Source organism: Cnephaeus nilssonii (genome assembly GCF_951640355.1).
Source record: "Cnephaeus nilssonii genome assembly, chromosome: 7".
Lineage (NCBI taxonomy): Eukaryota > Metazoa > Chordata > Mammalia > Chiroptera > Vespertilionidae > Cnephaeus > Cnephaeus nilssonii.
In genome coordinates this window covers 20,278,621-20,303,139 of record NC_137078.1, presented here as the reverse complement: position 1 = coordinate 20,303,139, position 24,519 = coordinate 20,278,621, and the positions used below count along the sequence as shown (strand labels likewise).

The following is a 24,519-nucleotide window of genomic DNA, read 5'->3' as shown; positions in this document are numbered from 1 at the left end:
AAAACTCAGTTTAAAATCTCATATCTAAGTCTCATTTCAAAAGATTCTGATTAAATTGGTTCAGGATATGTCCTGGGCATCAGAATCTTAAAGCCCCCAAGGCAATTTAATCATCAGTCAAGGCTGAGAACCACCTACTCAGAGAAACTTCCATTTGGTTAATCAAACCTGGCTGCAGAGATTCAAAGAGTTTAACCCTCCTGGTGAGATGAGATTGCTGGAGTAGTGAGAGGAGTCGGGGAAGGGAGGAGGAGGAGGGAAGAGAGGGAGAGAGAGAGAAGAAGGGGAGAAACATGGGAAGAGAATGCTGGGGAAATGTCCTCATCTAAGGGACAGGAGGTGTAAGGGAGCAGCAAAGTAGCAAAGAATAATCAGATGGTAGAAAATCAGGAATGTACAAGAACCTCATGGTCCCTGAAGGGAAGAGGAAGCTTCAAGCCAGAAGGGAATGTTCCAGGGAGGGATTGCTAACAGTTTTAAATGCCATAAAGAGGTTGCCATCCCAACTCTCACTATTGCCAGCATTTTCTTATTTTTTTTTAAATATATTTTTATTGATTTCAGAGAGGAAGGCAGAAGGAGAGAGAGAGAGAGGAACATCAATGATGAGAGAGAATATTTAATCTGCTGCCTCCTGCATGCCCCCCTGCTGGGGATCGAGCCTGCAACCCAGGCATGTGCCCCAGACCAGAATTGAATCCGGGACCCTTTAGTCCATAGGCCGATGCTCTATCCACTGAGCCAAACCAGCTAGGGCAGTTGCCAGCACTTTCAACATCCAAGTAAACTGACACTTGAGCATCACAATTTATTTTCATTCTATCCATTATCTATCTATCTATCTATCTATCTATCTATCTATCTATCTATCATCTATCTATTTATATATCTATTTATCTACTTACTTTTGCTTCACCTAAAATTTATTGAACGTTACGTAAAACATGACAGGAATTTATTTTTTGAGACAATGGTAGAAATTCACAACTTAATGTTAAAAATCAGATTGAATTTTTGTAGCTATTAAAGCTAGAGGTTGTTTTTTAATATGTCATTATTTATATTTGGCTAGGAGCATTTTGTATGGGATAAATAGAAAGTCTGAGAAGGTCGGTGAATTGAGGTGTGACAAGGGGGTGGGTTTCATGGGCTGCAACAGACTAAAGCTCCACGCTAAGGAATCACCAGGTCATCCATTCTCAGGGACATTCTCATTGTGGGAATTCTTCTGCTAAATTTTTTAATTCACTTGCAAATGTAAATGCAGGCTGTGCTTGCCTCTGGCCTTAGATGCAGACATGACCCTCTCACATGTTTATGTATGAAGTCAGCATGAAATGTGAGACAAGAGGGTCTTTATTCTATTTATTCTGATGGGCTAGAAGGATATGACATGAGGGTTAACACTTTAAGAATTAAGATACTTAAAGCCCACAAAATTCCTAGCTATCTACTAATCTCTAACCCATAGACTTCCACTATTTCCCTATTGATAAGACACAGAAAATACACATTTCATGATAATCATTTGATGCTACAGGATGAAGGATGGGAAGACTATAACATTAATTTTGGCTACCAATGTGTGCTGCCCACCCTGGCTCACATAGAATCACATGGCAGACAGTTCCAGAAGAACATAGATTATTGATATCTCAACTGAGGGTCAGAGCCATTGACCTCTTCAAAGTATTAATAAAGTAAATGTCAGATTAACTAATTTGGAAGGTTCCTGGGTACATTTCCAAGTTTCAAAGGCTGTGGAGCTCTTGTTGGGTTGGGCGGCTGATAGCTGTCTAGAGCAGCCACAGTGGACAGCAGTGGAAAGGGAACTAGAGGTGCTAATAGGGCCATCCAAAAAGCCATTCATTTAAAAACATAAAGAACTGGCTGTGTTCCAGCACATAGGAAACTGATGTGTATAACAGACATGACCCTTGTCTCACTAGCTTCCAGGCTAGTGAGAAAGAGTCAAATAAGCAACACGGCTAAGTTCATGGTAGAGGAAGCATGTGGCATAAGAACCTAATAGAAGGGAGTTAAAGGATATTCAGGAAATCTTTTCTAGAGAAATTGAATTTTAAGCTGAGCTTTAAAGCATGAGTATGATTCAGCCAGACCCAGAGCAAGAAGAAGTATGTCCCAGGAGGTGAAAAGGTCAGAGGTGTTCCAAGCAGAGACAGCAGCACGGGTCAAGGTCTAGAAGCTGCAGACCTTGGTTAGTTCAAGAAACAGAGAGGGCCCTGCCAGCATGGGTGGCTCAGTAGTTGAGTGTCAACCTATGATCCAGGAGATCACGATTTGATTCCTGGTCAGGGCACATGCCTGGGTTGCAGACTCGATCCCCAATGTGGGATGTGCAGGAGGCAGAGAATCTCTCATCATTGATGTTTTTGTCCATCTTTCCCTCTCTCTTTCTCTCTGAAATCAATTTAAAAAATAGAAATAATAATAATAATAATCCTATTTAATAAAAGGGTAATATGCAAATCAACCCTCACTCCATCACAAAGATGGCGGCACCCAGTCCTCTCAGCCCTGCCAGAGTCCCCCAATCCTGGGGCTGAGAGCGGGGAAGGGGGGGTGAAATGCTTGTGTCGTCGCCCCAGCGAGAAGGCAAGCATTCCGCGTCCAGCTGCGGATGGGCCTCTGGGCCACAGAGAGCCTCTGGGCAGCGGGTGTGGAGCGGCCAGGCCCTGCAGAGAGCTACTGGTGCACAGATTCGTGAGCAGGGCTACTTCTACTACTACTACTACTACTACTACTACTACTACTAATAATAATAATAATAAAGAAACAGAAAGGGATTCAATATGGATGGACTGCAGACCTAAGGGTGGATGGGTAGGCAGGGCAAGGTCAGATAGGCTGCGTGAAGGAGCTTGGATATTTTCCTAATGCAACAGGGATCAACTGGAATCAGGGGAGTGCCATGAACACTAAAAGAAAGAGCATTGGATTGCTGGTGGCCTAGGGTGCGGAAAGTGAATTAAAGGGAGCAAGAAAGCCCACTGAATAGACAATTACAGAAACCCAGGTGGGATGATGAAGGAGTCTAGACCGAGATCACGAAATGAGTGCACTGGAGAAACATTTAGATATGATTTGATGGGATCTCATCTGGGGCTCAGGAAAAGCTGACACTGACGGAGACAGAGAACAATGACATTCCATTTTGGACTTGCTAAGCCAGTTCTTCCTCCCTCCCTTCCTCCCTGTCTTTCCTTCCTTCTTTCCTCCCTCCCTCCTTCCATCCTTTCTTCCCTCTTTCCATCTTTACCTCCCTCCTTCCCTCCCTCCCTCACTTCCTCTCCTCTTCTCTTTTATGCCCCTCCTCCTCTTTCTTTTCTCTCCCACCTTCTCTCCTTCTCCATTTCTCTCTCCTTTGAACATATATTCAGGCAAGCCATAAGGAAACAATACCAACTGAGTGACATCTCCTCACTCAGGCCTCTCTGCTGACTGCCCTTCATTAAATAACTGCATTCTTGCCTGATATTCTATTTGTGTTCTCATTACTTTTCTCACTGTCAGTTAATACACCTATAACTTTCTTTGTACTTTTTCTGTGAAAGTACAGACTTTCTTATCTTACTTCAGAAACTTTCCTTCCAGAACCTTATGCTGAAGGAAACAAAAATGAAGTAAATAAACAGAAACTTTCCAGGCCTATAGAGCAGTGTCCTTATTTGTAGACTATCTTATATAAATGTGCATGGGAACTAGCAAGCCCTAATTTCAAGTATACAAAGTAAACAAAGTGAACTAATCCTAATGTTTAGAATATATTCAGATGTCCTTATTGAGCCCAAATTCCTAACCCTAGCTCCTTGGGGCTGTTTACTTCTTGTCCCTCACACCTTCCAACAGTGGAATCCTATGAATGTGCATCCCATTGACACGTGGTTTTAGAAGGATATTCGCAGCATTCCTTTCCTCCAGGAATCGAACTATGACCTCCTGGTTCATAGGTTGATGCTCAGCCACAGAGCCACACCGCCAGGCCTGATGCCTCCTTTAAAAAAATTTTTTATTGTGGTAAAATACACATAACATAAAATTTTTCATTTTTAACCATTTTTATGTATATAGTTTTGTGGCATCAAGTACGTTCTCATTGTTGTGCAGCCATCACCACCATCCATCTCCAGAACTTTTTGCTTCCCAAACTGAAATTCTGTCCTCATTAAACAGTAACTCTCCATTTCCCTCTCCCCCACCCAGCTGCTGGCAACCACCATTCTTCGTGTCTCTATGAATTTGATGACTCTAGGTACCTCATAAGTGGAATCATACAATATTTATGACTGGCTTATTTCACTTAATATCCTCAAGTTTCATTCATGTTGTAGTATGTGTCAGAATCTCCTTCCTTCTCAAGGCCAAATAATATTCCATTGTGTGTAAATATACCACATTTTATTTATCTGCCCATAGTTGGACTCCTGAGTTTCTTCTATGTTCTAGCTATTGTGAATAATACTGCTAGGAGCATAAGTGTACAAGTATCAATTTGAGTCCTTGCTTTCAATTCTTTTGGGTACGTATCCAGAAGTGGAATTTCTGGATCATACAGTAATTCTATGTTTAATTTTTTTGAGTAGCTGTCATATTGTTTTCCACAGTAGTTATACCATGTTACATACTCATCAATAGTGCACAAGGGTTCTAGCTTCTCCACATCCTCTACAACACTTAATATTTTCTGCTGTTTTGATAATAGCCATTCTAATGGGTGTGAAATGGTATCTCATTGCAGTTTTGATTTGCATTTCCCGAATGATTAATAATGTTATAGGGAAATGCAAATCTTTTCATGTGATTGTTATCCATTTACATATCTTTTTTGGAGAAATGCCTATTCAAATCCTGTGTCCATTTTTAATTAGGTTGTTTGTTGAGTTGTAGGAGTTTTTTATATATTCTGAATATTAATTTCTTATCAGATATATGATTTGCCAACATTTTCTCCATTCCATAGCTTTCATTTTCACTCTGTTGTACCCTTTGATGCACAGAGATGGCCCCTGAAATTTAATGCCTCATCCCAGTCCTGGCCCTGATATTAGTCCTTGTCTCATCCACACGCATTTGACAAACTTCAAGTTTTGAAACAAGATGACACTTGGGTTTCTGAAAGTTTAATTAAGCACAGAATTTCATTTTTCCACCTTTTGATAACTTGAAGTATCCAAATTTGAATATTGTTTATGAAGCATAACCTAGCCTATCCTAGGTTACAAGAGATGAACAGCCTCAAAAGAAAGGTTTCTGAGAAGTCTCCCACTGTGCTATCCCCAGAGAAGATAAGCTTTTAAACTGTTATTAAATTACTACAATATGCCAGGCAATGTTCTATTTTATGTGTTAACTCCCTTAATCCTTACAATGGCCTTATAAGGTGCATGATATTAGCACCACCATTTTATACATGAGGGCAGAGATTGAATAAATTGTTGAAGGCAATGTGACTAATAGGTGGCAGAACTAGGATTTGAATCATGGAAGCCTGGTTCCAGATTCTGTACTTTAAACCAGTTATAAATTGTAGCTGATACATCATCTTCCCCATATTTAATTTTATGAGACTGACGCACTGCCTACTGCGCTAAGAGGGCAACCTCCCCATATTTAATTTTAAAAGTTATTTCAGACTTTGGCATCTTCCAGTGCAGTTGATTTCCAGAGAACTGCATTTTTAGGCTTCATTTAAGACATTGTAACTCCTCTGCTAGCATTTTTTTCCTTCTCTTGGCTTACAGAAATGATTTATATTCTATCCTCACATGAGCAAGATCTGAGCCTCCTGTAATTTCATCCATTCCTACTTACCACTCTATCCATGGCTATATCCAGGAAGTAAAATCAGGGTTGATAATGAAAATCCAGGCATATTGTGTTACAGCAATAATGTTCAATCTCCATTTCTCCTAGCCCAAAAGACTTGGAGAGCTAATAGAAAGCAACACATGACTCAAGTACAGAAATACAAAGCCCACCTGTCTGGCTGAGAGCCAGCAAATGGGTGCCATCTTAGTAGGCTCAATGTTTCAGCAGGTTATACCTCTCAGGGAAAGGAATGACTCATGTTCTCCCATATTGTCTTTGACTAATGATATATTCAATGTCTTCCCACATTTTTTCACCATCATTGAATTTGATAGATTAGGTAAAATAGCCAAGCCCAGCCCATGAAATAGGATGTCTCATTGAATCAAGTCTATCTAGAAAAGACTCACTTCTGTAGGTTTTTGGAACACCTGAGCTATTGGAAAATATCCCCCATGACTTTTTTTGTTTGCCTGGGCTCTAGAATTCATTGATATTGAACAACATAAACTGATGAACAAGAATAGATCCAGAGGCAGAGAAGCATAGATCAGACCATCAAACCTCAGAGGGAAGGAAGGGGAGTGTGGAGGGAAGGGGGAGGGATCAACCAAAGGACTTGTATGCATGCATATAAGCATGACCAAAGGACACAGACACTGGGGGCATGAGTGGGGAGGTGGGGGGGGGGGGAACAATGGAGGGTTAAGGACACATATGTAATACCTTAATAAATAAAATAATAAATAAATAAATAAATAAATAAATAAATAAATAAATAAATAAAATATAGCTTTTCTTCCTACTGCCCTAATCATTGTGGCTTGTCATTTTCTGCAGGGTCCTATGGATCTACTCTGAGACTGGTACGTGGGTGTATCCTGTGTTTGCCCAACTCAGCCCAGTGGGTCTAGCAGCCTTCTTCTCTCTCAGCTACATCTTTATTGCCAGCATCTACCTACTTGGAGAGAAGCTCAACCACTGGCAATGGGGTCAGTTTATTTCTATTTTACCTGCAAACTTTTCTTCCTTGTCCTCTCTCCATTCCTCCTAGAAACAAGAGAAATTAGTTCAAAGCAGAAAGCAGTGACCTTGATGCCTGTGCCAAAGACTCAGATGGGTCTTATCAAGTTAAGCAAAGGAAAAGCCTGGGGAAGTTCATACTTTCTCAAAGAACCCCATCAAATTACCTCCCCTCTTCCATAAACCTTTAAGGCTAGAAATTATCTTTAGAGAATTTAGGACCCAGAGAGCAAGGTGTCACCATGCCTGGCATGAAAAAATGGATTCAGGGTCATCCTCCCCTTAAGTAAGGGCTTGAAGGATACAATATGTTTAAATGTCAAGGCTTTTTGTTGTTTGTTTTGCTTTGGTTTGGTTTGAAGGAAATGACCCTTTTAGCTCTTCCAACCTCAGCAGTGCCTTCCGGGATGAGTTCCCATCCCTTTCCCATTAGGTTGCTTTTCAACCTTTAGTGAAGCATTTACCAGATAAGATCACATCCTGTACTTGAGATTGAAATTCTCATTTAGACAGGGTCTTGGGCAATGTGAATATGTCAGCAAGCTAAGCTTTCTAATTATAGGTGGGTAGAACCATGTTGCTTCTTCATAAGAAAAAATAATCTTAAATGTAGTTGATTTTAAAATGGAAAGTTTTATTCTCCTCCCTGCTTCCCCCACCACCCCATTGCCCAAAATATTATTTTGTTGGAAAATTAACCATCAAAAAGTCAAATTGCACAATACCCATGATTTTTTCCCCACTCAAGGAGAAGTACAGGAACTCTACCCTGATTTTGTATATAAGGAAGGCAAGAGTCACATACAATCCCCCACGTCACACACCCACATGCCATTCTGTTCTATCAAAATAGAAGTGGCATCTTCCACCCAATTTATGAACTGGTGTGAAAACATAAGCCGTGTATGAAAAAAAACACAACAGTTTCAGAAGACTCAGTACAAAAGAGTATATTTCTGAGAGGATATTGGGACCCTGGATAAGCAATTTGTCTTATTCACATGTTTTCTACTTGTGAAGAATTTAACTGGTTAAGAAAGTCCCAAAGGTAATTACCTCCTTGAAAGCACTTTAAAAAATGGAATACTAAAAATTAATCCCAAAATCAGACTCCAAATCACAGGAAACTCCAGGAAAAAAAATGTGTTGACATTTCAAATGTGTTGATATCTAATTCTAACTTATTTTGGCTCCTTGAAAATCAGGATAAAGATTTCTGATGCCTTCCCCAAATCTATCTTTATAAAAGAAAAGAAAGAAAGAAACAAATCCATATAAAATTTGGCAGATAAAAATGTACAGACAAAAAAAAAATTGAGCTTAGAGAACAATAACTTTTTTTAATCAAATGTATTTATTTCAATAACGATTGATTTTTAAATTGTTAAACAGTGACTTTGAAACATCCATTGAATTAAAAAACAAAATTTTCACAATATTTAATATTGAGTCATTATTTTCAACACCAATCTCTTTTTAATAAGCCTTGTTGTTTAAGTACTATATCCAATTTTTCACTACAATTAGATCCCAGTGAGCAAACAGGCCAGCATCACCATGTGGGCCTTCATTTACATGTGCATATGTGAATGTTTATATGAGGGACAAACTATTGTAAATGGATAGAGACTACTGTGTCTTTCCTCTCTCTAGATTTATAACTCCTTAAAAATCGAATGAGTGAAAACTCATTCATGCTATATGGCATCAGAATAGGATCATAATGTGTTAAATTCTGAACAGATCTTAATTACAAATGGCTGAGTAGACATTAAAAGAGTAGATCACTTAAAATTCCAATGGCAGTGAACACTTTTATTGTCTAAAACTAAACAGAGCTATCTATACAAACACATGTTCCCATGTCCTAGTGGGCTTACAACACTCTAAGGCAGGGGTCCTCAAACTTTTTAAACAGGGGGCCAGTTCACTGTCCCTCAGACCGTTGGAGGGCTGGACTATAGTTTAAAAAAAACTATGAACAAATTCCTATGCACACTGCACATAACTTACTTTGAAGGAAAAAAACAAAACGGCAAAAACAACCACATGTGGCCCACGGGCCGTAGTTTGAGGACGCCTGCCTAAGGCTTCCCTCAACCATATGACTTGTCTCAATACCATTAGATAACCTCTAACTAGGGCAGCTGTACATCTCAGTTGGGTTCTGGTTAATGCCTGCTGTGCCAATGGGCACATAGTATAGCATTGTCTATGCTTGGACAGTCAATTGTGTGGATTCTCTATCTTGGGTTCCTCTCCAAACCTTCTGTTCTGGATCTATGGGAACACCTCCTAAGTAGCCACCTACTCTGTCCAAATCCAGGGCTAACCCTACTTTCTAATATCCTTCCACACTCTGAGATTCCTTGAATGAGAACAGAAATTCAAAGGAGTGCATTGGTGACATGGTGGGAAGCAGTGGTTAGGGAAAAAGTTCTGCGCCAGACTGCATGGGTTCCTATTTTGCTTTTGCCACTCACAGACCTGTAACATTGCAAAAAGACTTGATGTCATTTTGTTTCCATTTTCTCTTGAGCATCATGAAGCCAATATTAGTACCACCTCCTAGCATCCTGGAGAACTCTAAATGACTTTGGTAGTGTCAAGGGCCAAGAACAGGGCCTGGCACATAGAGTTAGTCACTATTGCTGTTAAACTCATTCTCCTCCAGCAAAAATCAGAAACCTTCTTGTCTATGTAGATATTCCAATCCTCCCCTTCTATTTTTTTCATAAATTACCAATTCCCCCAGGCAAGGCAATTAAAAGTAACAACCACCTAACCGAATGCAAATTGACAGAGATGGTGCAGTTTCTGAAGAACTTAATGAGTGAAATAGGAGATCAAGCAATTCAAGCTAGAATTGTTGGAATCTCTGCTTCTGAAATCCTGAGGCCAGTATGGCCCAGTTGGGAGTCCTGGACAATAAGCTGACTGCTGCTCTGGCCACACCCACTACATATGGGAGACCTGCCATTTTCGCTTGGAAGTCCATGACCACTCTCCTTACATCCTTGAGGGATATGTTCTGAGGCCTGAGATCATAGATCCTTCCCCTCCTAAGGATAGTTTAGGACAGTGGTCGGCAAACTCATTAGTCAACAGAGCCAAATATCAATAGTGCAATGATTGAAATTTCTTTTGAGAGCCAAATTTTTTAAACTTAAACTTCTTCTAACGTCACTTCTTCAAAATAGACTCGCCCAAGCTGTGATATTTTGTGGAAGAGCCACACTCAAGGGGCCAAAGAGCCACATGTGGCTCGCGAGCCGCAGTTTGCCTACCACAGGTTTAGGAGATGAAAAGTCCAATCTGGCCAAGTGACATGGTGATGGTATGTTGGGTAGAATGACATTAAAACCTTCCTTTAATACTATTTTCTCTAGAGCAATTTGTTGTTTTTTGTTTGTTTTTTTTGTTTTAAAGGAGATTTTCATTGTTAAAAGCTGTTTAAAGGCCATCTAGTCTACCTTCTTGGTTTTATCCATGAAGAAATCATTTATAAAGACTGCTTTTCGTGTTGTCCCTGATCATTTCATAACAAAAGGATCTTATCATGAGATTACTCTTTAAGTATTTCTAAAGCTATTTTGTCTTTCTTGTCCTAACTTCTCCATAAATAGTCTACTCAAGATTATTCCTTATCCCTCTTCCTCTGCCTCCGTACCCTCAAGGTTTCTCCAGCTAGTCCTCAGCTCCATCTACTTCCTGCTACTTTTGCACTGTGACTGTACTCATTGGTACTCAAATCTCATTCCTCTAACACCTCATATCCCTCTAACCATCTGCCTTTTCACCCTTTTCCAAGTCAACCTGACGAAACTAGGCAAATATTCTTCAAATTTTTAATTTGAAGTCTAGCAGTAGCTTTTGTGGTTGTAGCTACATAGGTGTAAATCTTTGTGAACAGTATGTTTTTACTTAACCCATGTCCTGACTACTTGAATAATAAGATGTGTAATCCTATATAATAAAAGGCTAATATGCAAATTGACCAAACGGTAGAACGACTGGTCACTATGATGCGCACTGACCACCAGGGGGCAGACGCTCAATGCAGGAGCTGCCCCCTGGTGGCAGTGTGCTCCTACAGGGGGAGCGCCGCTCAGCCAGAAGCCGGGCTCACGGCTGGCGAGCACAGCAGCGGTGAGGAGCCTCTCCCTCCTCCACGGCAGCACTAGGGATGTCTGACTGACAGCTTAGATCTGCTTTTAGGGGAGCGGGCCTAAGCTGTCAGTCGGACATTGCCCAAGGGCTCCTGGACTGCAAGAGGGACCCCTCTCCCAAGTGCATGAATTTCATGCACCGGGCCTCTAGTTATATATAATATCCATAGTGATATTGATTAAAAGAATGGTTTCTTTACCATGCCAGCAGAAAATGTTTGGATCTTGCAGAAGAACATTAAATGTTTGGCCTAAAATATCTCCACTCCTTGGTACTATCTCACGAGGATAAAGAAAGGACTAAAGTCAGGAGTGGACCTAACTCCCTAACTGCCAACTAGGAACTGTTCCACTCAGAAAAACTCCCATCAATGAAGAAAAGGGTGATAACAAACAACATAATTTCCCAATTATGTTGGGAATTCAGAAATCCATTTTGTGAACTTTGTTTGGGTAAGATTATATGATCTATTATTAAGTCAACAGTTTCCTTATCTCTGGCACTATGGAAACATGGTGAGAGAGGAATTCTGAAGAAGCCTAGAAACTGCTCAGCCCCATGAGAATTCAAGACTAAGAACCCACCCCCACTTGTAGAAACAAAAAGAAAACATTGTTCCTGTTATATTCACATCATGTAAGTCTCTACAGAATGAAATGACTATGGGAACTCCATGCAGATACACTTTTGGGGCCCGTGCCTTCTCTAGCACAGTGGTAGGTATGTGAGAATTCCTTAGTGCTCCATCTAGCTGCTTGGAGTTGTATGTGGGAGACTCTGGTCCAGTGCAAGGAGCCACCTGCTCTCTTCCTCCAGAGGAACTCCCACCACTACTTCCAATCCTGCTTCTGCTGCTTCTCTCTAAGCCTTCATATTCTGTTGTTTCTTAAATAAAGATGGAGTCTCCAATCCTTGGCATCTGGGGTTGAAGGAGTGAGGTTATGATTATAGTTAGACTCAAAGCACTGGGGGTTGGTAAACAATATGGGTAATGAAAGCTTTAGGAGCCCTCAGAATGACTACAAGGGGAACAAATTTGAAAAGTTTATGTTGGCCAAGCTCTTGAACCTGAGGAAATAAATGTGTTATTTAATTGAAAAATTATTCATTAGCTGCCCAAAGTATATACTTCAGAAAAGAGATGGGGTTTGTACTTATAGACCTAATATAGATAACCTAATTGGGGAGGAGAGAATTCACATCAAAAATAAATAATAAGTGGAAGCATAAATGAAAAGAACAGGAACCCTGTAAAGCTGGATAAATTTGTAAGGCTTTGCTGGAGTGACTGGAGATGGTCTGAACTGATGAGGATGACAAGAACAAGGACGAGGACTGTCCTTAAGAATGTGGAGAGACATGAATGCAGGGATGGCCATGAGAGCTGTTGTGATTAGGAGCTGGCTATCCTAGAAAATCAGCGTGATGACCGGGCCTTAGCAGGACTTCAAGTTATCAGTCACTAAACCCTCTGAGAAGGGGCGTTCCAATGACATAAATTAGGAAAAGATTTAGAGATTACTGTTAAGGATATAATTTAAGGGGGTGGGGGGAGTCAGGGTTTAAAGGGTAAAGCCTGAAATTAGGAGCATGAGGCTGCTGTGGTACTACAGAACCAGATCTAACAGGGCTCTAACTTCTAGAAGGAACAAGCAGAGACTGAGTTGAAAAAAGTTTTCAAAGTAGGATTGGTAGCATTTACCAATAGACAGGATAATGAGTTAGTAAAGTTTCAAAGCTTATGCAAAGATTTATGATCATTAAATATGGAGGTAACAACTTGTTTGGGTAAATGGAAGTCATTCTAGTAGTCTAAGGCTATAATTTCAGCTGAATAAAGACCCTTTAATGAGCTTATTAAAAACTAATCAATATGTGAGTACTTTTCTTCCCCGGCTGATAAGTTGATTGAGTGAGAGGTCACAGAATGACCCCTAATTAGGTGAATATTCACTCTTTTATTTCCTCTCTAATTTGATGTGGTCTCTGTCTCCATATGCAAAGCCTCCAAGTTTGTTGATGGATTGTGTACAGCCCTGCGAACATGTGGCCAAAAGCAACAGCAATCATTGGCTCATGTTAGATATACAGAACCACATGAAGTCCAAGGACATCATTGGTCAACTGGCTGGCTATGAGCTAAGCACCAACAGGGGACAGCAGAGTGGTTTCTTGCTGTTCTGATAGTGGTGGTATGTTTTTAGAACTCCTTGAAGGACATCCTTTTGCCTTGGGAAAAGCCCTTGACTTTCCACTGCCTGAAGTCAGGGTGAATGTCAACCTACATAAGAACCCATCAGGGAAACCCTGAAGTCTGAAGTCTCTCTCTCTGTTCTTGTTTGCACAGGTGACATGAGGCAGCCAAAGAAGAAGAAGTGATTATATGCTGTTTTCCAAGAAAAAGAAAGAAAACACAAGAGGGTGTTCTTTTTCCATCTTTTTGGTTTTATTTTTTTGTTTTGTTTATGTGGGGTTTTTTTGTTTGTTTATTTGTGTTTTTTTTTTTTGGTGTAGGGAGGTGGTGGAGAAACATAGGAAAATAAAAAGGACAGAAAACAATATTTAAATTAAGAATAGGGTATGAAGGTAGCTCAATCTGAGGACTCTTGGGTTTTAAAAGGCCATACGAAATTAACTCCTGCTGTCTCAGAATTTGTGACCTTTGTCTGAACTCTGTAGAGTACGGTGTGTGGTCAAAATCTGACCAGAAGCCAAAAAAACTCATAAACTCAGAGTTAGAGAATGTTTAGACAGAGAAAGAATTTAGGATCACCCAAAATCTTCACTTTACAGAGGAGGTTGCCGAGAATATAGATGAGAAGTTACCTGCATGAGGCCAAAGAGTTAGTGTCAGAACTGAGCCAGGAGCTTTTGTCTCCCAAATCTTTTAACTTCCAATCCTGTGTCATGTTTTCAATAATCCCAACTTTCCTAAAAACAAGCATTTTCATAAGCTAGTTATTTTCATGGATTTCTCCTCTATTTTCCCTCCCTCAATCTAGACAGATGTGTAGGGAGATTCTACCTGATATGGTATAATGGCAAATTATTTGGGGCAATGAGAAAATCAGTTATAAAAATATTAGGAAATCTTTCCCTCATGTGAGCAGCATTCAGGGCATGTATAAACACTGAACATAATGACATTGTCAAAATCTCTTCCGTTCAAGTATTGATTAACTTGTCAAATAAATGTTGTACATTTTACTTGGGGAACAGTCTAAGTGGGAAGTGATATGATTATGAGGACTGCTGAGATTGCTTTGGTACAAAGTACTTGGCTAAGTTAGTTTATGATTTAACAAAACTGATTGTCAGCAAGCACATTCATGAACCCTGCTTCGATTTTCCTAATGGAATTTTCCAGGTCTGTTTTTGTAAAGAAATACGTGGTGGGTAAAGATAGTCAAATCTATTGGTGTGTCAAAGGCCCAGGGGCATTGGGGTGTGGGCACCAGAATAAATAATACTTGAGCTTTCCAACCAAACATGATACAGGAGAAATTTGGTGAAAATGGGTAAAACCTGGTAACACTGTGTCTGGGACCAAATTAAATGTTGATTGCTACATAACTGATCTTTGTGCAATATCTGTTCCAACTCCAGAAATACCTCAAAAATACCTAGAGTGGTCTTGCAGGGTTAGGGAAGAGAGCAGACTATACCAGTAAGGCCGCAGTATAAGGGAAGACTAGGACAGACACCAGGAAACCTGCCTGATTCCTACTCCTCTACTCTCATATAAATAGGAGCCTCAAGTCCCTCTGGATTGAGCTGGGACACCCCCTCTTTTCCTATACCTGCTGCTTCTTGACTGCTCCAAGCACCTGGTCTCAGCAGGAGCCCAGAAGCAGTTGTCACAGTGGGAATTCCCCAAATCTGAAGCCTGCAGGGGATCACCCAAATTTTCCACACCCTAAAGATGACTCTGGCTGCATACTTCTCACAGTCATAGTAAGTTCTTGGCTGGAATGAGCCTGCAGATTTCCATTTGTGGCTTTACTGTCCCTAGGACCAAATTAAGCCTCGATTGCTACATGACTGGCCATTGCACAGTATCTATTCCAACACCAGAACTACCTCAGATTCATTTCCCATTGAGCACATACACAAGCACACAATGATTCCTTGGTGCTGCTGTAGCTTTGAAAAAGAAAAGCAACAAAACACCCATGAAGAACATTGATTAAATATTCATTAAAAGGTATGCGGTGCCCATATCAGGCTGTGTTAAGCTATTAGTGTGTAAAAAACATACAAATGATTACATACCAGCAATAATATATTTTTTAATTTTATTTTATTGTTTAAAGGATTACAAATAGTAGTACATATGTCTTCTTTTTTTTCCCCATTGACCTCCCCCCCCCGTCTCCCCTACCCCCTGGCACATGCCCTACCCCCCCCCCCCGCAAGTATCTGGCATCCATTGGTTATGCTTATATGCATTCATATAAGTCCTTCTGTTAATCTCTTACCTCCCCCCCCCCCCCCGCAGCCCTCCCCTACCTTCCCGCTGTAGTTTGACAGTCTGTTTGGTGCTTCTTTGCCTCTGTATCTATTTTTGTTCATCAGTTTATAATGTTCTTTATATTCCACAAATGAGTGAGATCATGTGGTATTTATCTTTCACTGACTTATTTCATTTAGCAAAATACTCTCCAGTTCTATCCATGCTGTTGCAAATGGTAAGAATTCCTTCTTTTTTACAGCAGCATAGTATTCCATTGTGTAGATGTACCACAGTTTTCTAATCCACTCATCTGCTGATGGGCACTTAGGCTGTTTCCAAATCTTAGCTATTGTAAATTGTGCTACTGTGAACACAGGGGTGCATATATCCAGCAATAATATTTGTATCGTGTCATCTAATTTACAACCACACTCACCTCCATGATTTCATTTTATCCTCACAAAAATCTTAAGTAGAGAATGCATTATTGTTCTAATTTTACAAGTGAATATACTGAGTTTCTGATATTGGTATCCTGATAAATGTTTTAAAACCAACTAGCTAGGCCTGGCTAGTGTGGCTCAGTTGGTTGGCTGTTGTCCTGTGCATCAGGAGGTTGCCAGTTTGATTCCCAGTTAAGGGCATATGCCGGGGGTTTCGGGCTCCATCCCCAGTGGGGGGTATGCAGGAGGCAGCCGACTGATGTTGTGCTCTCACATCAATGTCTCTCTCCCTCTTCCTTCCTCTTACTCTAAAAATCAATAAACTATTCTTAAAGAAAAAACACACAACTATCTGGAAAAAATTTTAAGGTTCTTATTTATAGATTTGCCCATTTTTCTGGTGTAAACACTCTACCATGGCCTTTTTCAAGCTATCAACAGGTCACTGAATGCAGACTTGGGAAGAGACATGAACCACCAGTTGGTCCTTGTAAGCCTGACCAAGCTGACTCCAGTTCAGCGCTGGGTTCAGAGAAGGGAAAAGACAGGGCCAAGGCCACACAGGTGGTTGATTCCGGAGCCAACCTTTCTTTTTATCCCGGAGCAAAGCAATAAATGGTCATCTAAAAGCCTTCATTTAAAAAAGCAAAAATGTATGTACATCTGCAAGGCTGGATAAAAAAAAGGAGGTCAGAGGACCCCAACTTGGTGGAAACTCTCACCCATGCATGCAGGTAGAGGGAGGAGCGACCCCCCTGCTTCAGGGACCTCACTGCTCCATCCCCATGTGCATGTTCTGGAGGCCTGTCTCACATTGAACGTTAATTTTGAATTTGGGGAGATTTATCTTGTTTGCCTAAACAAAACATTAGCTCTACCCACCCAACCCCCAAGAGAGTCATACATTTCTCAAGCTATTTCCAGCTCCTCTGCACCTCCTCGCAATACTTGTCATAACAGGAAGTCAGTTTCATATACTGTAATAATCCCCAAACACGTTGCGCCTGCACATGGGGAGTGTGTGTGTGTTGGGGGGGGGGGGGGGAGCGGGGAAGAGGGAGTGCTGGGGGAGGGGCGAGGAAGGAGCGAGGTGAGGCCAGGTCTCCCATCCCTAACCTGGTGTCCTCTTCAGAGGGCCAAGAGTCAGAAACCAGAATCCACATCCAGACATTGCTCTCCTTTCTTATGCAGTTGGCGGTTCTTCTTCTTCTTCTTTTTTTTTTTTTTTAATAAAGCATTTGAGTAGGCAGCCAAGCCAGCCAGAACTGTTTATTTATAGCTGTGGATTTTCAATGCTGTATAAATTAGAAATCGTTGCTGAATGAGGCCTGCGCCCACTCACACACGCGGGGCCGCTATGGGTGAGTCCTTTCATAGAGCTGACTATACACAGTCTAAAATGGGAGAAAATGACATGCTCGGAGTCAAATGACGGAGTCACAGCTAAACTGCAGAGCAGAAAACCAGCAATTATTTTTCCTCAGCACAATATGGGGAGGGCGACAGGTGCAATTATCCAATATTATTTAACAGCACTGGTTTGCGGTATAGGGAGAAAATAAAGGTTTCCATGTCTTGGAGAGGAAAATAAGGGACAGAACCTGCCTCCTGGCTCCTGTTCCTGTGGATTAAGCTGTGTTATGTAAATTGAAACTGGCCAGGATTTCAAAAAGAAAACAGAACCACCTGGCTCCCTCACCTTCCTCCCAGAAGTTCGCAACCTGCGCCATTAGGGATTTCTGAGAAAGGGCCCCTTGCCTTGGGGACCCTGAACATCCTCCTGAGGCTGTGGCTCCGGGCAGGACTGTGAGGAAGCTGGGTTTGCTCAGATCCTGTCCCTGAGAGGGAACCCTCTCCTGCGTTGGGTCTCCCTCCCTCTGTTGAACTAGGATGAGGCAAAAGAGAAGGCGGCCCACAAGGAATAATTTTCATTTCTTGAATCAAGTCTCTGTCTTTGGCCGCCCGCACACTTTTCTTCCTACTCCGAAGCCTCTCCTTAAACTCTACCTAGAAATACCTCCTTCTTCCTGCTACTATGGAATAAATATGTTGTTCTTCATGGCTTCAGAACTTACTGGAACACCACTCCCTAGTTCTCCTAAAAAGTTTCCTCTTTGCTCTCAGGCCCTGGGCTGATTACATTATTTAAACTCCCCATTGCAGGCCACATCAGTCCTACACAGCATTCCAACCCTCTCTCTTTTATCTCTCCTCTTGGCTTTTGTTTCCATACGAGTATGGAATGCTGGGAAGAGCATAAGCTTCAGAAGCCAACCAGATGTGAATCCAAACCCTGACTCCACACTCACAATTTATATAGAAGTTGGGGAAAATAGTTGACTTTTCTGAGCCTTGGTGCCTTAAAGTCACATGATAATACCTACCATAATAAAATACCACTATTTAAAGTGGTGACTGCACATGCTTGGCATCCTGGATTTCCCATCCCACCCTGCTTAACGGCAAATTCCTTGAGGCCATGGTCATGTTGAGTTGTCTGTATCCCGCACAAGGCCTGCCTCAGCACCGTGAGAACATACAGAAAATACTTACAGACCGACTCAAGGACACTTCCAGCTTCTTGCCTATAAGCTTCCTCACCAAATATCTTCCAGCTCTCCTAAAAGTCGGTATTCCCAACGTGAGACTCCCTATTTCACTTAAGATACTCTCCCCATCTTATATCCCGGAATCCTGTTAACAACAATGGTGACCAAGTCATAGTTCATGGGGCCTAGCATGGAAAGCACATTGGTAAAATGGGACACAGAACAAATACATTTTGATAAAGAGGAAAAGCACATGTGGAGTGGCCTGGAGAATAGTGGTTGCATGCAGGTGAAGCGCTGGACTGTTATCCCAAGGACAGCATATGGGGTCTGAGGTTCCAAGTCAGAGAAACTGATGTTTAAAAGAGAAATGGAGCAGGGGGAGCACTGAAGACAAACCTTCTTTACATCAGAATTTATTTTCCTTCAGGTGCCTTCTCATCCCTCCCGTACAGATGATATCTGCTCTCATTAAGACCTGGTCTAGTCTAACCCTTGCTTTACCATAATGGAGACTTCCTCAGCCACTCCTATGGTGTGATTCTTTAGGAACCATGGGAAGGGTCTCTGCTTTTACTGCCATCCCATGTATCTTGCTAATGTAAAAAAAATAAAAAATCTTTCACCAGGGGTAAAGGGTAAAGCCTTCCATGTGGCATGGAGAGACAAATTTAGCCTGAAATGCTTATGAGAGGGGTGACCTATTTATTTATGTTCAATTTCCAATGAAAGATAGTTCATGATTTGAAAGCAAGTATTAGTATGGTAGGTGGTATGCTTGGCAGAGTGAAAACGGGGATATTGTGAGGAAAAGAACAGCTACAGAATGGGTGAGCTGCAGACTTTGAGGACAGACTTTGCCTCATTCACATTTTACCATGTATGCTGCCAAGAGAAGACTGGGTATGTATCTTGGCTCTCCAGACCTCCCTGGAGAGCTAATCTGTGGTTATCGTGCCCCAAAATAGAGCTAGACAGTGATCCTGGCCACTCGAGTCAATAAAATCCTGGATGCCTTTGGAGGAGTAGAAAGAGGAGACACAGCTGTGACATGTCACTCTTTGTTTCCAGTCTTGATTGCCTGCCTGGCACTATAGGAATTTAAACTCATTTTTTGGCTGGGTAGAGAAGTCAGTATTGGGCTGTCATCATTCTTGAGGAGAGGCAACAGAGCAAAGAAAGAAGTTTGGATTCCGTTGGCTCATGAAGAGATCTAGGATTGAACTTCCCCAAGATTCCTTCTTACCCAAACATCTTAATAACCAGTCCCAGAGCTACTGAAGTGTTGAAGAGAGACTGACACTTATTAAAGGCACACTGTGTGCTGCATTAAAGGCAAAGAGTATATCTTATTCACCACTGTATCCTACATGCATAGCACAATGCATAATCCACAGTAGACTTTAAATGGTACACGTTTGATGTTCAGGCAGATTTAAGTAACATGCTCCAGTGTCTCATGCTGGCATTAGAACTCAAACCTAGACCTATCTGACCCCAATAGCTTCTACTCCAACAATGGCTTTTAATATTTCCTGATACCCTCAGAAATACATTTTACTTCTAGGCCCAATAGAAACACACATACGTACTTTTAACATGTATGATATACCCCTTTATTTTCTACCCTATTTTCTTCTATTGTTTGAAGTATATTGTGACAATTACATTGATTTTTTAATCCAATGATAGGGTTGCAACCAGTAAGTTGAACAACACTGCACTCCACCATACCACAGGATTCATTAAACAAGTAATTATAAAGTGCCTACTATGTGTTTGGCCCTGGCCATGTACATGCCATAGCGTGAGAATAGGGACGTGGTGGTCATCATCCAGTCCATCTGCATTAGGATTTGAAATTTCCATCCTTTTACCCTGCATCACTTTTGGGAATGCAGAACCAAGCCCTGATTTCCAGTTCACTCATTAGCAGCTGCTCTGCTGGACTGAGCTCCTTTGAGATGCTGACAGGAAGAGAAAAAAACACTTCCTTTACAAGAGCTTGCAAACCTTCCGCTGAGGCTTAAGTCTGGTCTGAGCAGGTAGATTTGGTTACATTTTAGGGATTTGTTTTCACTCAACACTTAATTTCATTATAACTTGAATTATGAAGTTAAGATGATGGAGAGTTAGGAAAATAAATACTGTATGATTTTACCTTGCCAGAAATCTGGCACACAATTCTGAAAATTCTCAACTTAGGCATGTTTTATTCCATTTGAAAAATTTTTTAACTACATGCTAAAATGTACTCACATTGTCATTTTATGTGCATGCATTAATTCAACTTTGCCAATTTTTAAAGTCATGTGATTAAATAAAATTCTTTTTACTATAAAATAGATTGTATTGGCACTACATGTTTTTCCTCTGCTAGACTTCCTGCCATCACGACCTCTTAGTGCCCTCACATGTTGTCACACTAAAAGCAAGAGGCCAAGGGATCTATCTGTACCCAATTCGTCAGTCTCCTGCAAAGCAATGTGGCTTTCTCACATCAAGAGAAAGAAGAGACCTGTTGCAAATTACCCTTCCAACTCACAGATGAACTTCTCTTGGGCCCACTGGGGAGCCATCTTAGACTCCGCATGGAATCCAGAGATTACTTGAGTGATTGTCTAAACAATGGTGAAGGGAGACTTCTATGGGCATTCTAGTGGGTTTAATAAATGTGCATATGAATCTCAGTTCAGTGGCTGCTTATTGGGAAAGAGATTCAAAGCATCACTCCAGGGTGGGTCCCCAGGGATTAGAGCCAGCAAAGCTCTAAGCTATTTGTGTATGTGTCTGTGTGCGTTACATAGGGTTGTGCTTGTGCCCTAACCGGTTTGGCCCAGTGGATAGAGCGTTGACCTGCAGACTGAAAGGTCCCAGGTTTGATTCCGGTCAAGGGTATGTACCTTGGTTGCGGGCACATCCCCAGTGGGGAGTGTGCAGGAGGCAGCTGAATCGATGTTTCTAACTCTCTATTCCTCTCCCTCTCCCTTCCTCTCTGTAAAAAATCAATAAAATATATTTAAAAAAAACAAAAAATCCTAGGGTTGTGCTTGTGCACCTGAGATTGAAAAGCAGTCAGCCCCTTTTCTCTGGTTGGCGGGTGAAGGTACCCATGGAGGACAACTCTTTGATTTTGACTTATTGCCTTATTGCCCCTCTCCTTGCCCCCTTTTCTACTCAACACTTGTCATTTCCCTTTATCTCACATGGTCTCCTTTGAAAGACCCTGCAAGTGCCAGTGGCCTTGGCTCCTATTACATCAGACTAGGCTTTTCACCCAATATCTAAATAATCCTAATTAACATTGAACTAAAACTTTATCATTACTAAATTTAATTATATTTACAGTGTAAATCAATTTATTGTTGCAATAACCTATAAGTAGTATAGCTTTTATGATCTGCATTGATTTCCTAGGGCTAGCATAACAAAAGACCACAAACCAGGTGGCTTAAAAACAGCAGTTTATCCTCTCACAGTTCTGGAGGCTGACAGTATGAATCAAGGTGTCAGCAGCACCATGCTCCCTCTGAAGGTCTAGGAAAGAATTCTTCCTCCTGATGGCTCATGATAATTCTTGGTTTGTGCACACCACTCTCAGTTCTGCCTACATCTTCATATGGATCTACCATCTGTGCCTCTGTATCTGTTACCACAGAGGGAATCTGAGTCCCAATCTCTTTCTCTTATAAAGACACCAGTCATTGGTTTTAAGGCCCAACCATAGTCCAGAATGTTTCATTCAAACCTGTCTACCAGAGAGGTCTCCTCACCTCCCAGTGCACCTTTCTGGCTACAGGGGCAGTGGGTGGTGCCTGTGGGAGAAGGACAAGGGGCCCCAGACTTAAATCCATCCACACAATGGAGACACCAGTTTCTCTTTCTCTGATGGTGGGGCAGAAGGAGGAATGGCTTTCTGTACCAGGCCCTTCAGTTGAATGAAGGAAAAGAAGGTTCAATTCCAATACACCTGCCAAGACTCCTAGGGCAGGAACTCAGGGCCATGCAAGCCCATTTGTTTCCAAGCTTCTGTGATCTCTTCTGTCTGCTTTTTTTGGGTTCCCCCTTGATTTATGAAACTAAGGAAGATGATCACTTCTTGTTGAAATTACTATGAAAATGATAAAATGATTCACTGATCACATCTGCAAAGACTCTATTTCTAAGGAAAAGTCACATTCTGACTTTCTAGGTCATAAATATTGGGGAGATGCTATTCAACTCAGCATATTACCCCTATTTTACAAATGAGGATATTGAAGGCCGGAGGTCATTAGATATCAAATTTTAGCTTTTCATTCTTCTCACTTGTCTGTCTTAATTCAAACAGTCACCAATAATTTATACTACTGAGTGCCTACTACGAAGGGCCACCTACATTTATTATCGCTACACCACCCCACATCCCTGAAAGGTAGATATTATTATTCCATAGTTAAGGATGAAGAAACTAAGGCTCAGCAAGATTAGCAGATTTTCTAAAGGAGAATTACACAAGAAGAACGGAGCTCATGCCCAGCATGGTCAGCTGGGGTGTGTGTTCCTTTTCTGTTATGCCACATGATTTCTACAAATTCCTGCTTCTGTTTCCTTCATGATGTCTAGAAAATAAACCCTTCCTTCTGCCTCCTCAAGGTCAAAATGTTAAACATTTTCATTTTAAGCCTTCTGAGGAAATATGGAAAGGGTGCAGGCCCTGAAAAAAAAAAAAGCATTATTGTGGAAAACCCTCTTTCTTGATTTTGAAAGAGGACATACAGAAGGCTGAGAGACATATGAAAACATGCTCAAAGTCACTAATCATCCAAGAGATATAAATCAAAACAACAATGAGATACCACCTCACACCTGTCAGAATGGCTATCATCAACAAATCAACAAATGACAAGTGCTGGCAAGGATATGGAGAAAAAGGAATCCTCATGCACTGCTGGTGGGAATGCAGACTGTACAGCCACTGTGGAAGACAGTATGGAGATTCCTCAAAAAGTTAAAAATGGAACTCCCATTTGACCCACTAATCCCACTTCTAGGACAATATCCCAAGAAACCAGAAACACTAATCAGAAAGGATATATGCACCCCTATGTTCATAGCAGCACAATTTACAATAGCTAAGATTTGGAAACAACCAAAGTGCCCATCAGCAGATGAGTGAATTAAAAAACTGTGATACATCTACACAGTGGAATACTACGCTGCCATAAAAAGGAACTTTTTACCATTTGCAGTAGCATGGATAGAACTGGAGACTATTATGCTAAGCGAAATAAGCCAGTTGGAAAAAGATAAAATATCACATGATCTCACTCATATGTGGGATATAATGATCAACATAAACTGATGAACAAAAATAGATCCAGAGACAAATGGCAGGGAAGGTGGGGGGTTAGAAATCAACCAAAGGATTTGCATGCATACATATTAGCATGACCAATGGACATAGACACTGGGGTGGTGGGGGCTTGCCCTCAGGGGTAGGAATGTCTGGGAAGGGGGTCAAGCGGGGAAAAAGGAGACATATGTAAAACTTTAGACAATGAAAACCAATAACAAAAAACAACAGCCCTCTTTCTTGAGCCCTCACAGCTTGAATGGACAAGAAAACGGGTTAAAATTTAGTGGTTCTCAATCTTTTTAATGCCGCGACCCTTTAATACAGTTCCTCATGTTGTGGTGACCCCAACCATAAAATTATTTTCTTTGCTACTTCATAACTGTAATTTTGCTACTGTCATGAATCATAATGTAAATATCTGTGTTTTCCGATGGTCTTAACAGGCGACCCTGCTAGCGGTTCTCAACCTGTGGGTCGCGATTCATTAACAGTAGCAAAATTACAGTTATGAAGTAGCAACAAAAATAATTTTATGATTGGGGGTCACCACAACATGAGGAACTGTATTAAAGGGTCACGGCATTAGAAAGGTTGAGAACCACTGGGTTAAATGGACACTGGGGGATGATAATGCAAAGGGCTGCTGGAGGGGTGCATGGCAGAGCTATTCCCTTGTCTGCATATTTAGAGTCACCTGGGGAGCTCATGAAAATA

At 41.2% G+C, this 24,519-nt stretch overlaps 1 protein-coding gene across 1 annotated transcript in view; it reads left to right on the top strand.

Moving 5' to 3' along the window:
• Positions 1-15,070, top strand: part of ADTRP (androgen dependent TFPI regulating protein) — a 70,468-nt gene extending 55,398 nt beyond the window's left edge. The window contains exons 6-7 of the mRNA XM_079776488.1: positions 6,670-6,821; positions 13,370-15,070. Of these exons, the coding sequence (XP_079632614.1) occupies positions 6,670-6,821; positions 13,370-13,401 (184 nt within the window). The 3' untranslated portion in view covers positions 13,402-15,070. The remainder of the gene's footprint in view (positions 1-6,669; positions 6,822-13,369) is intronic.
• Positions 15,071-24,519: the final 9,449 nt, after the last annotated feature.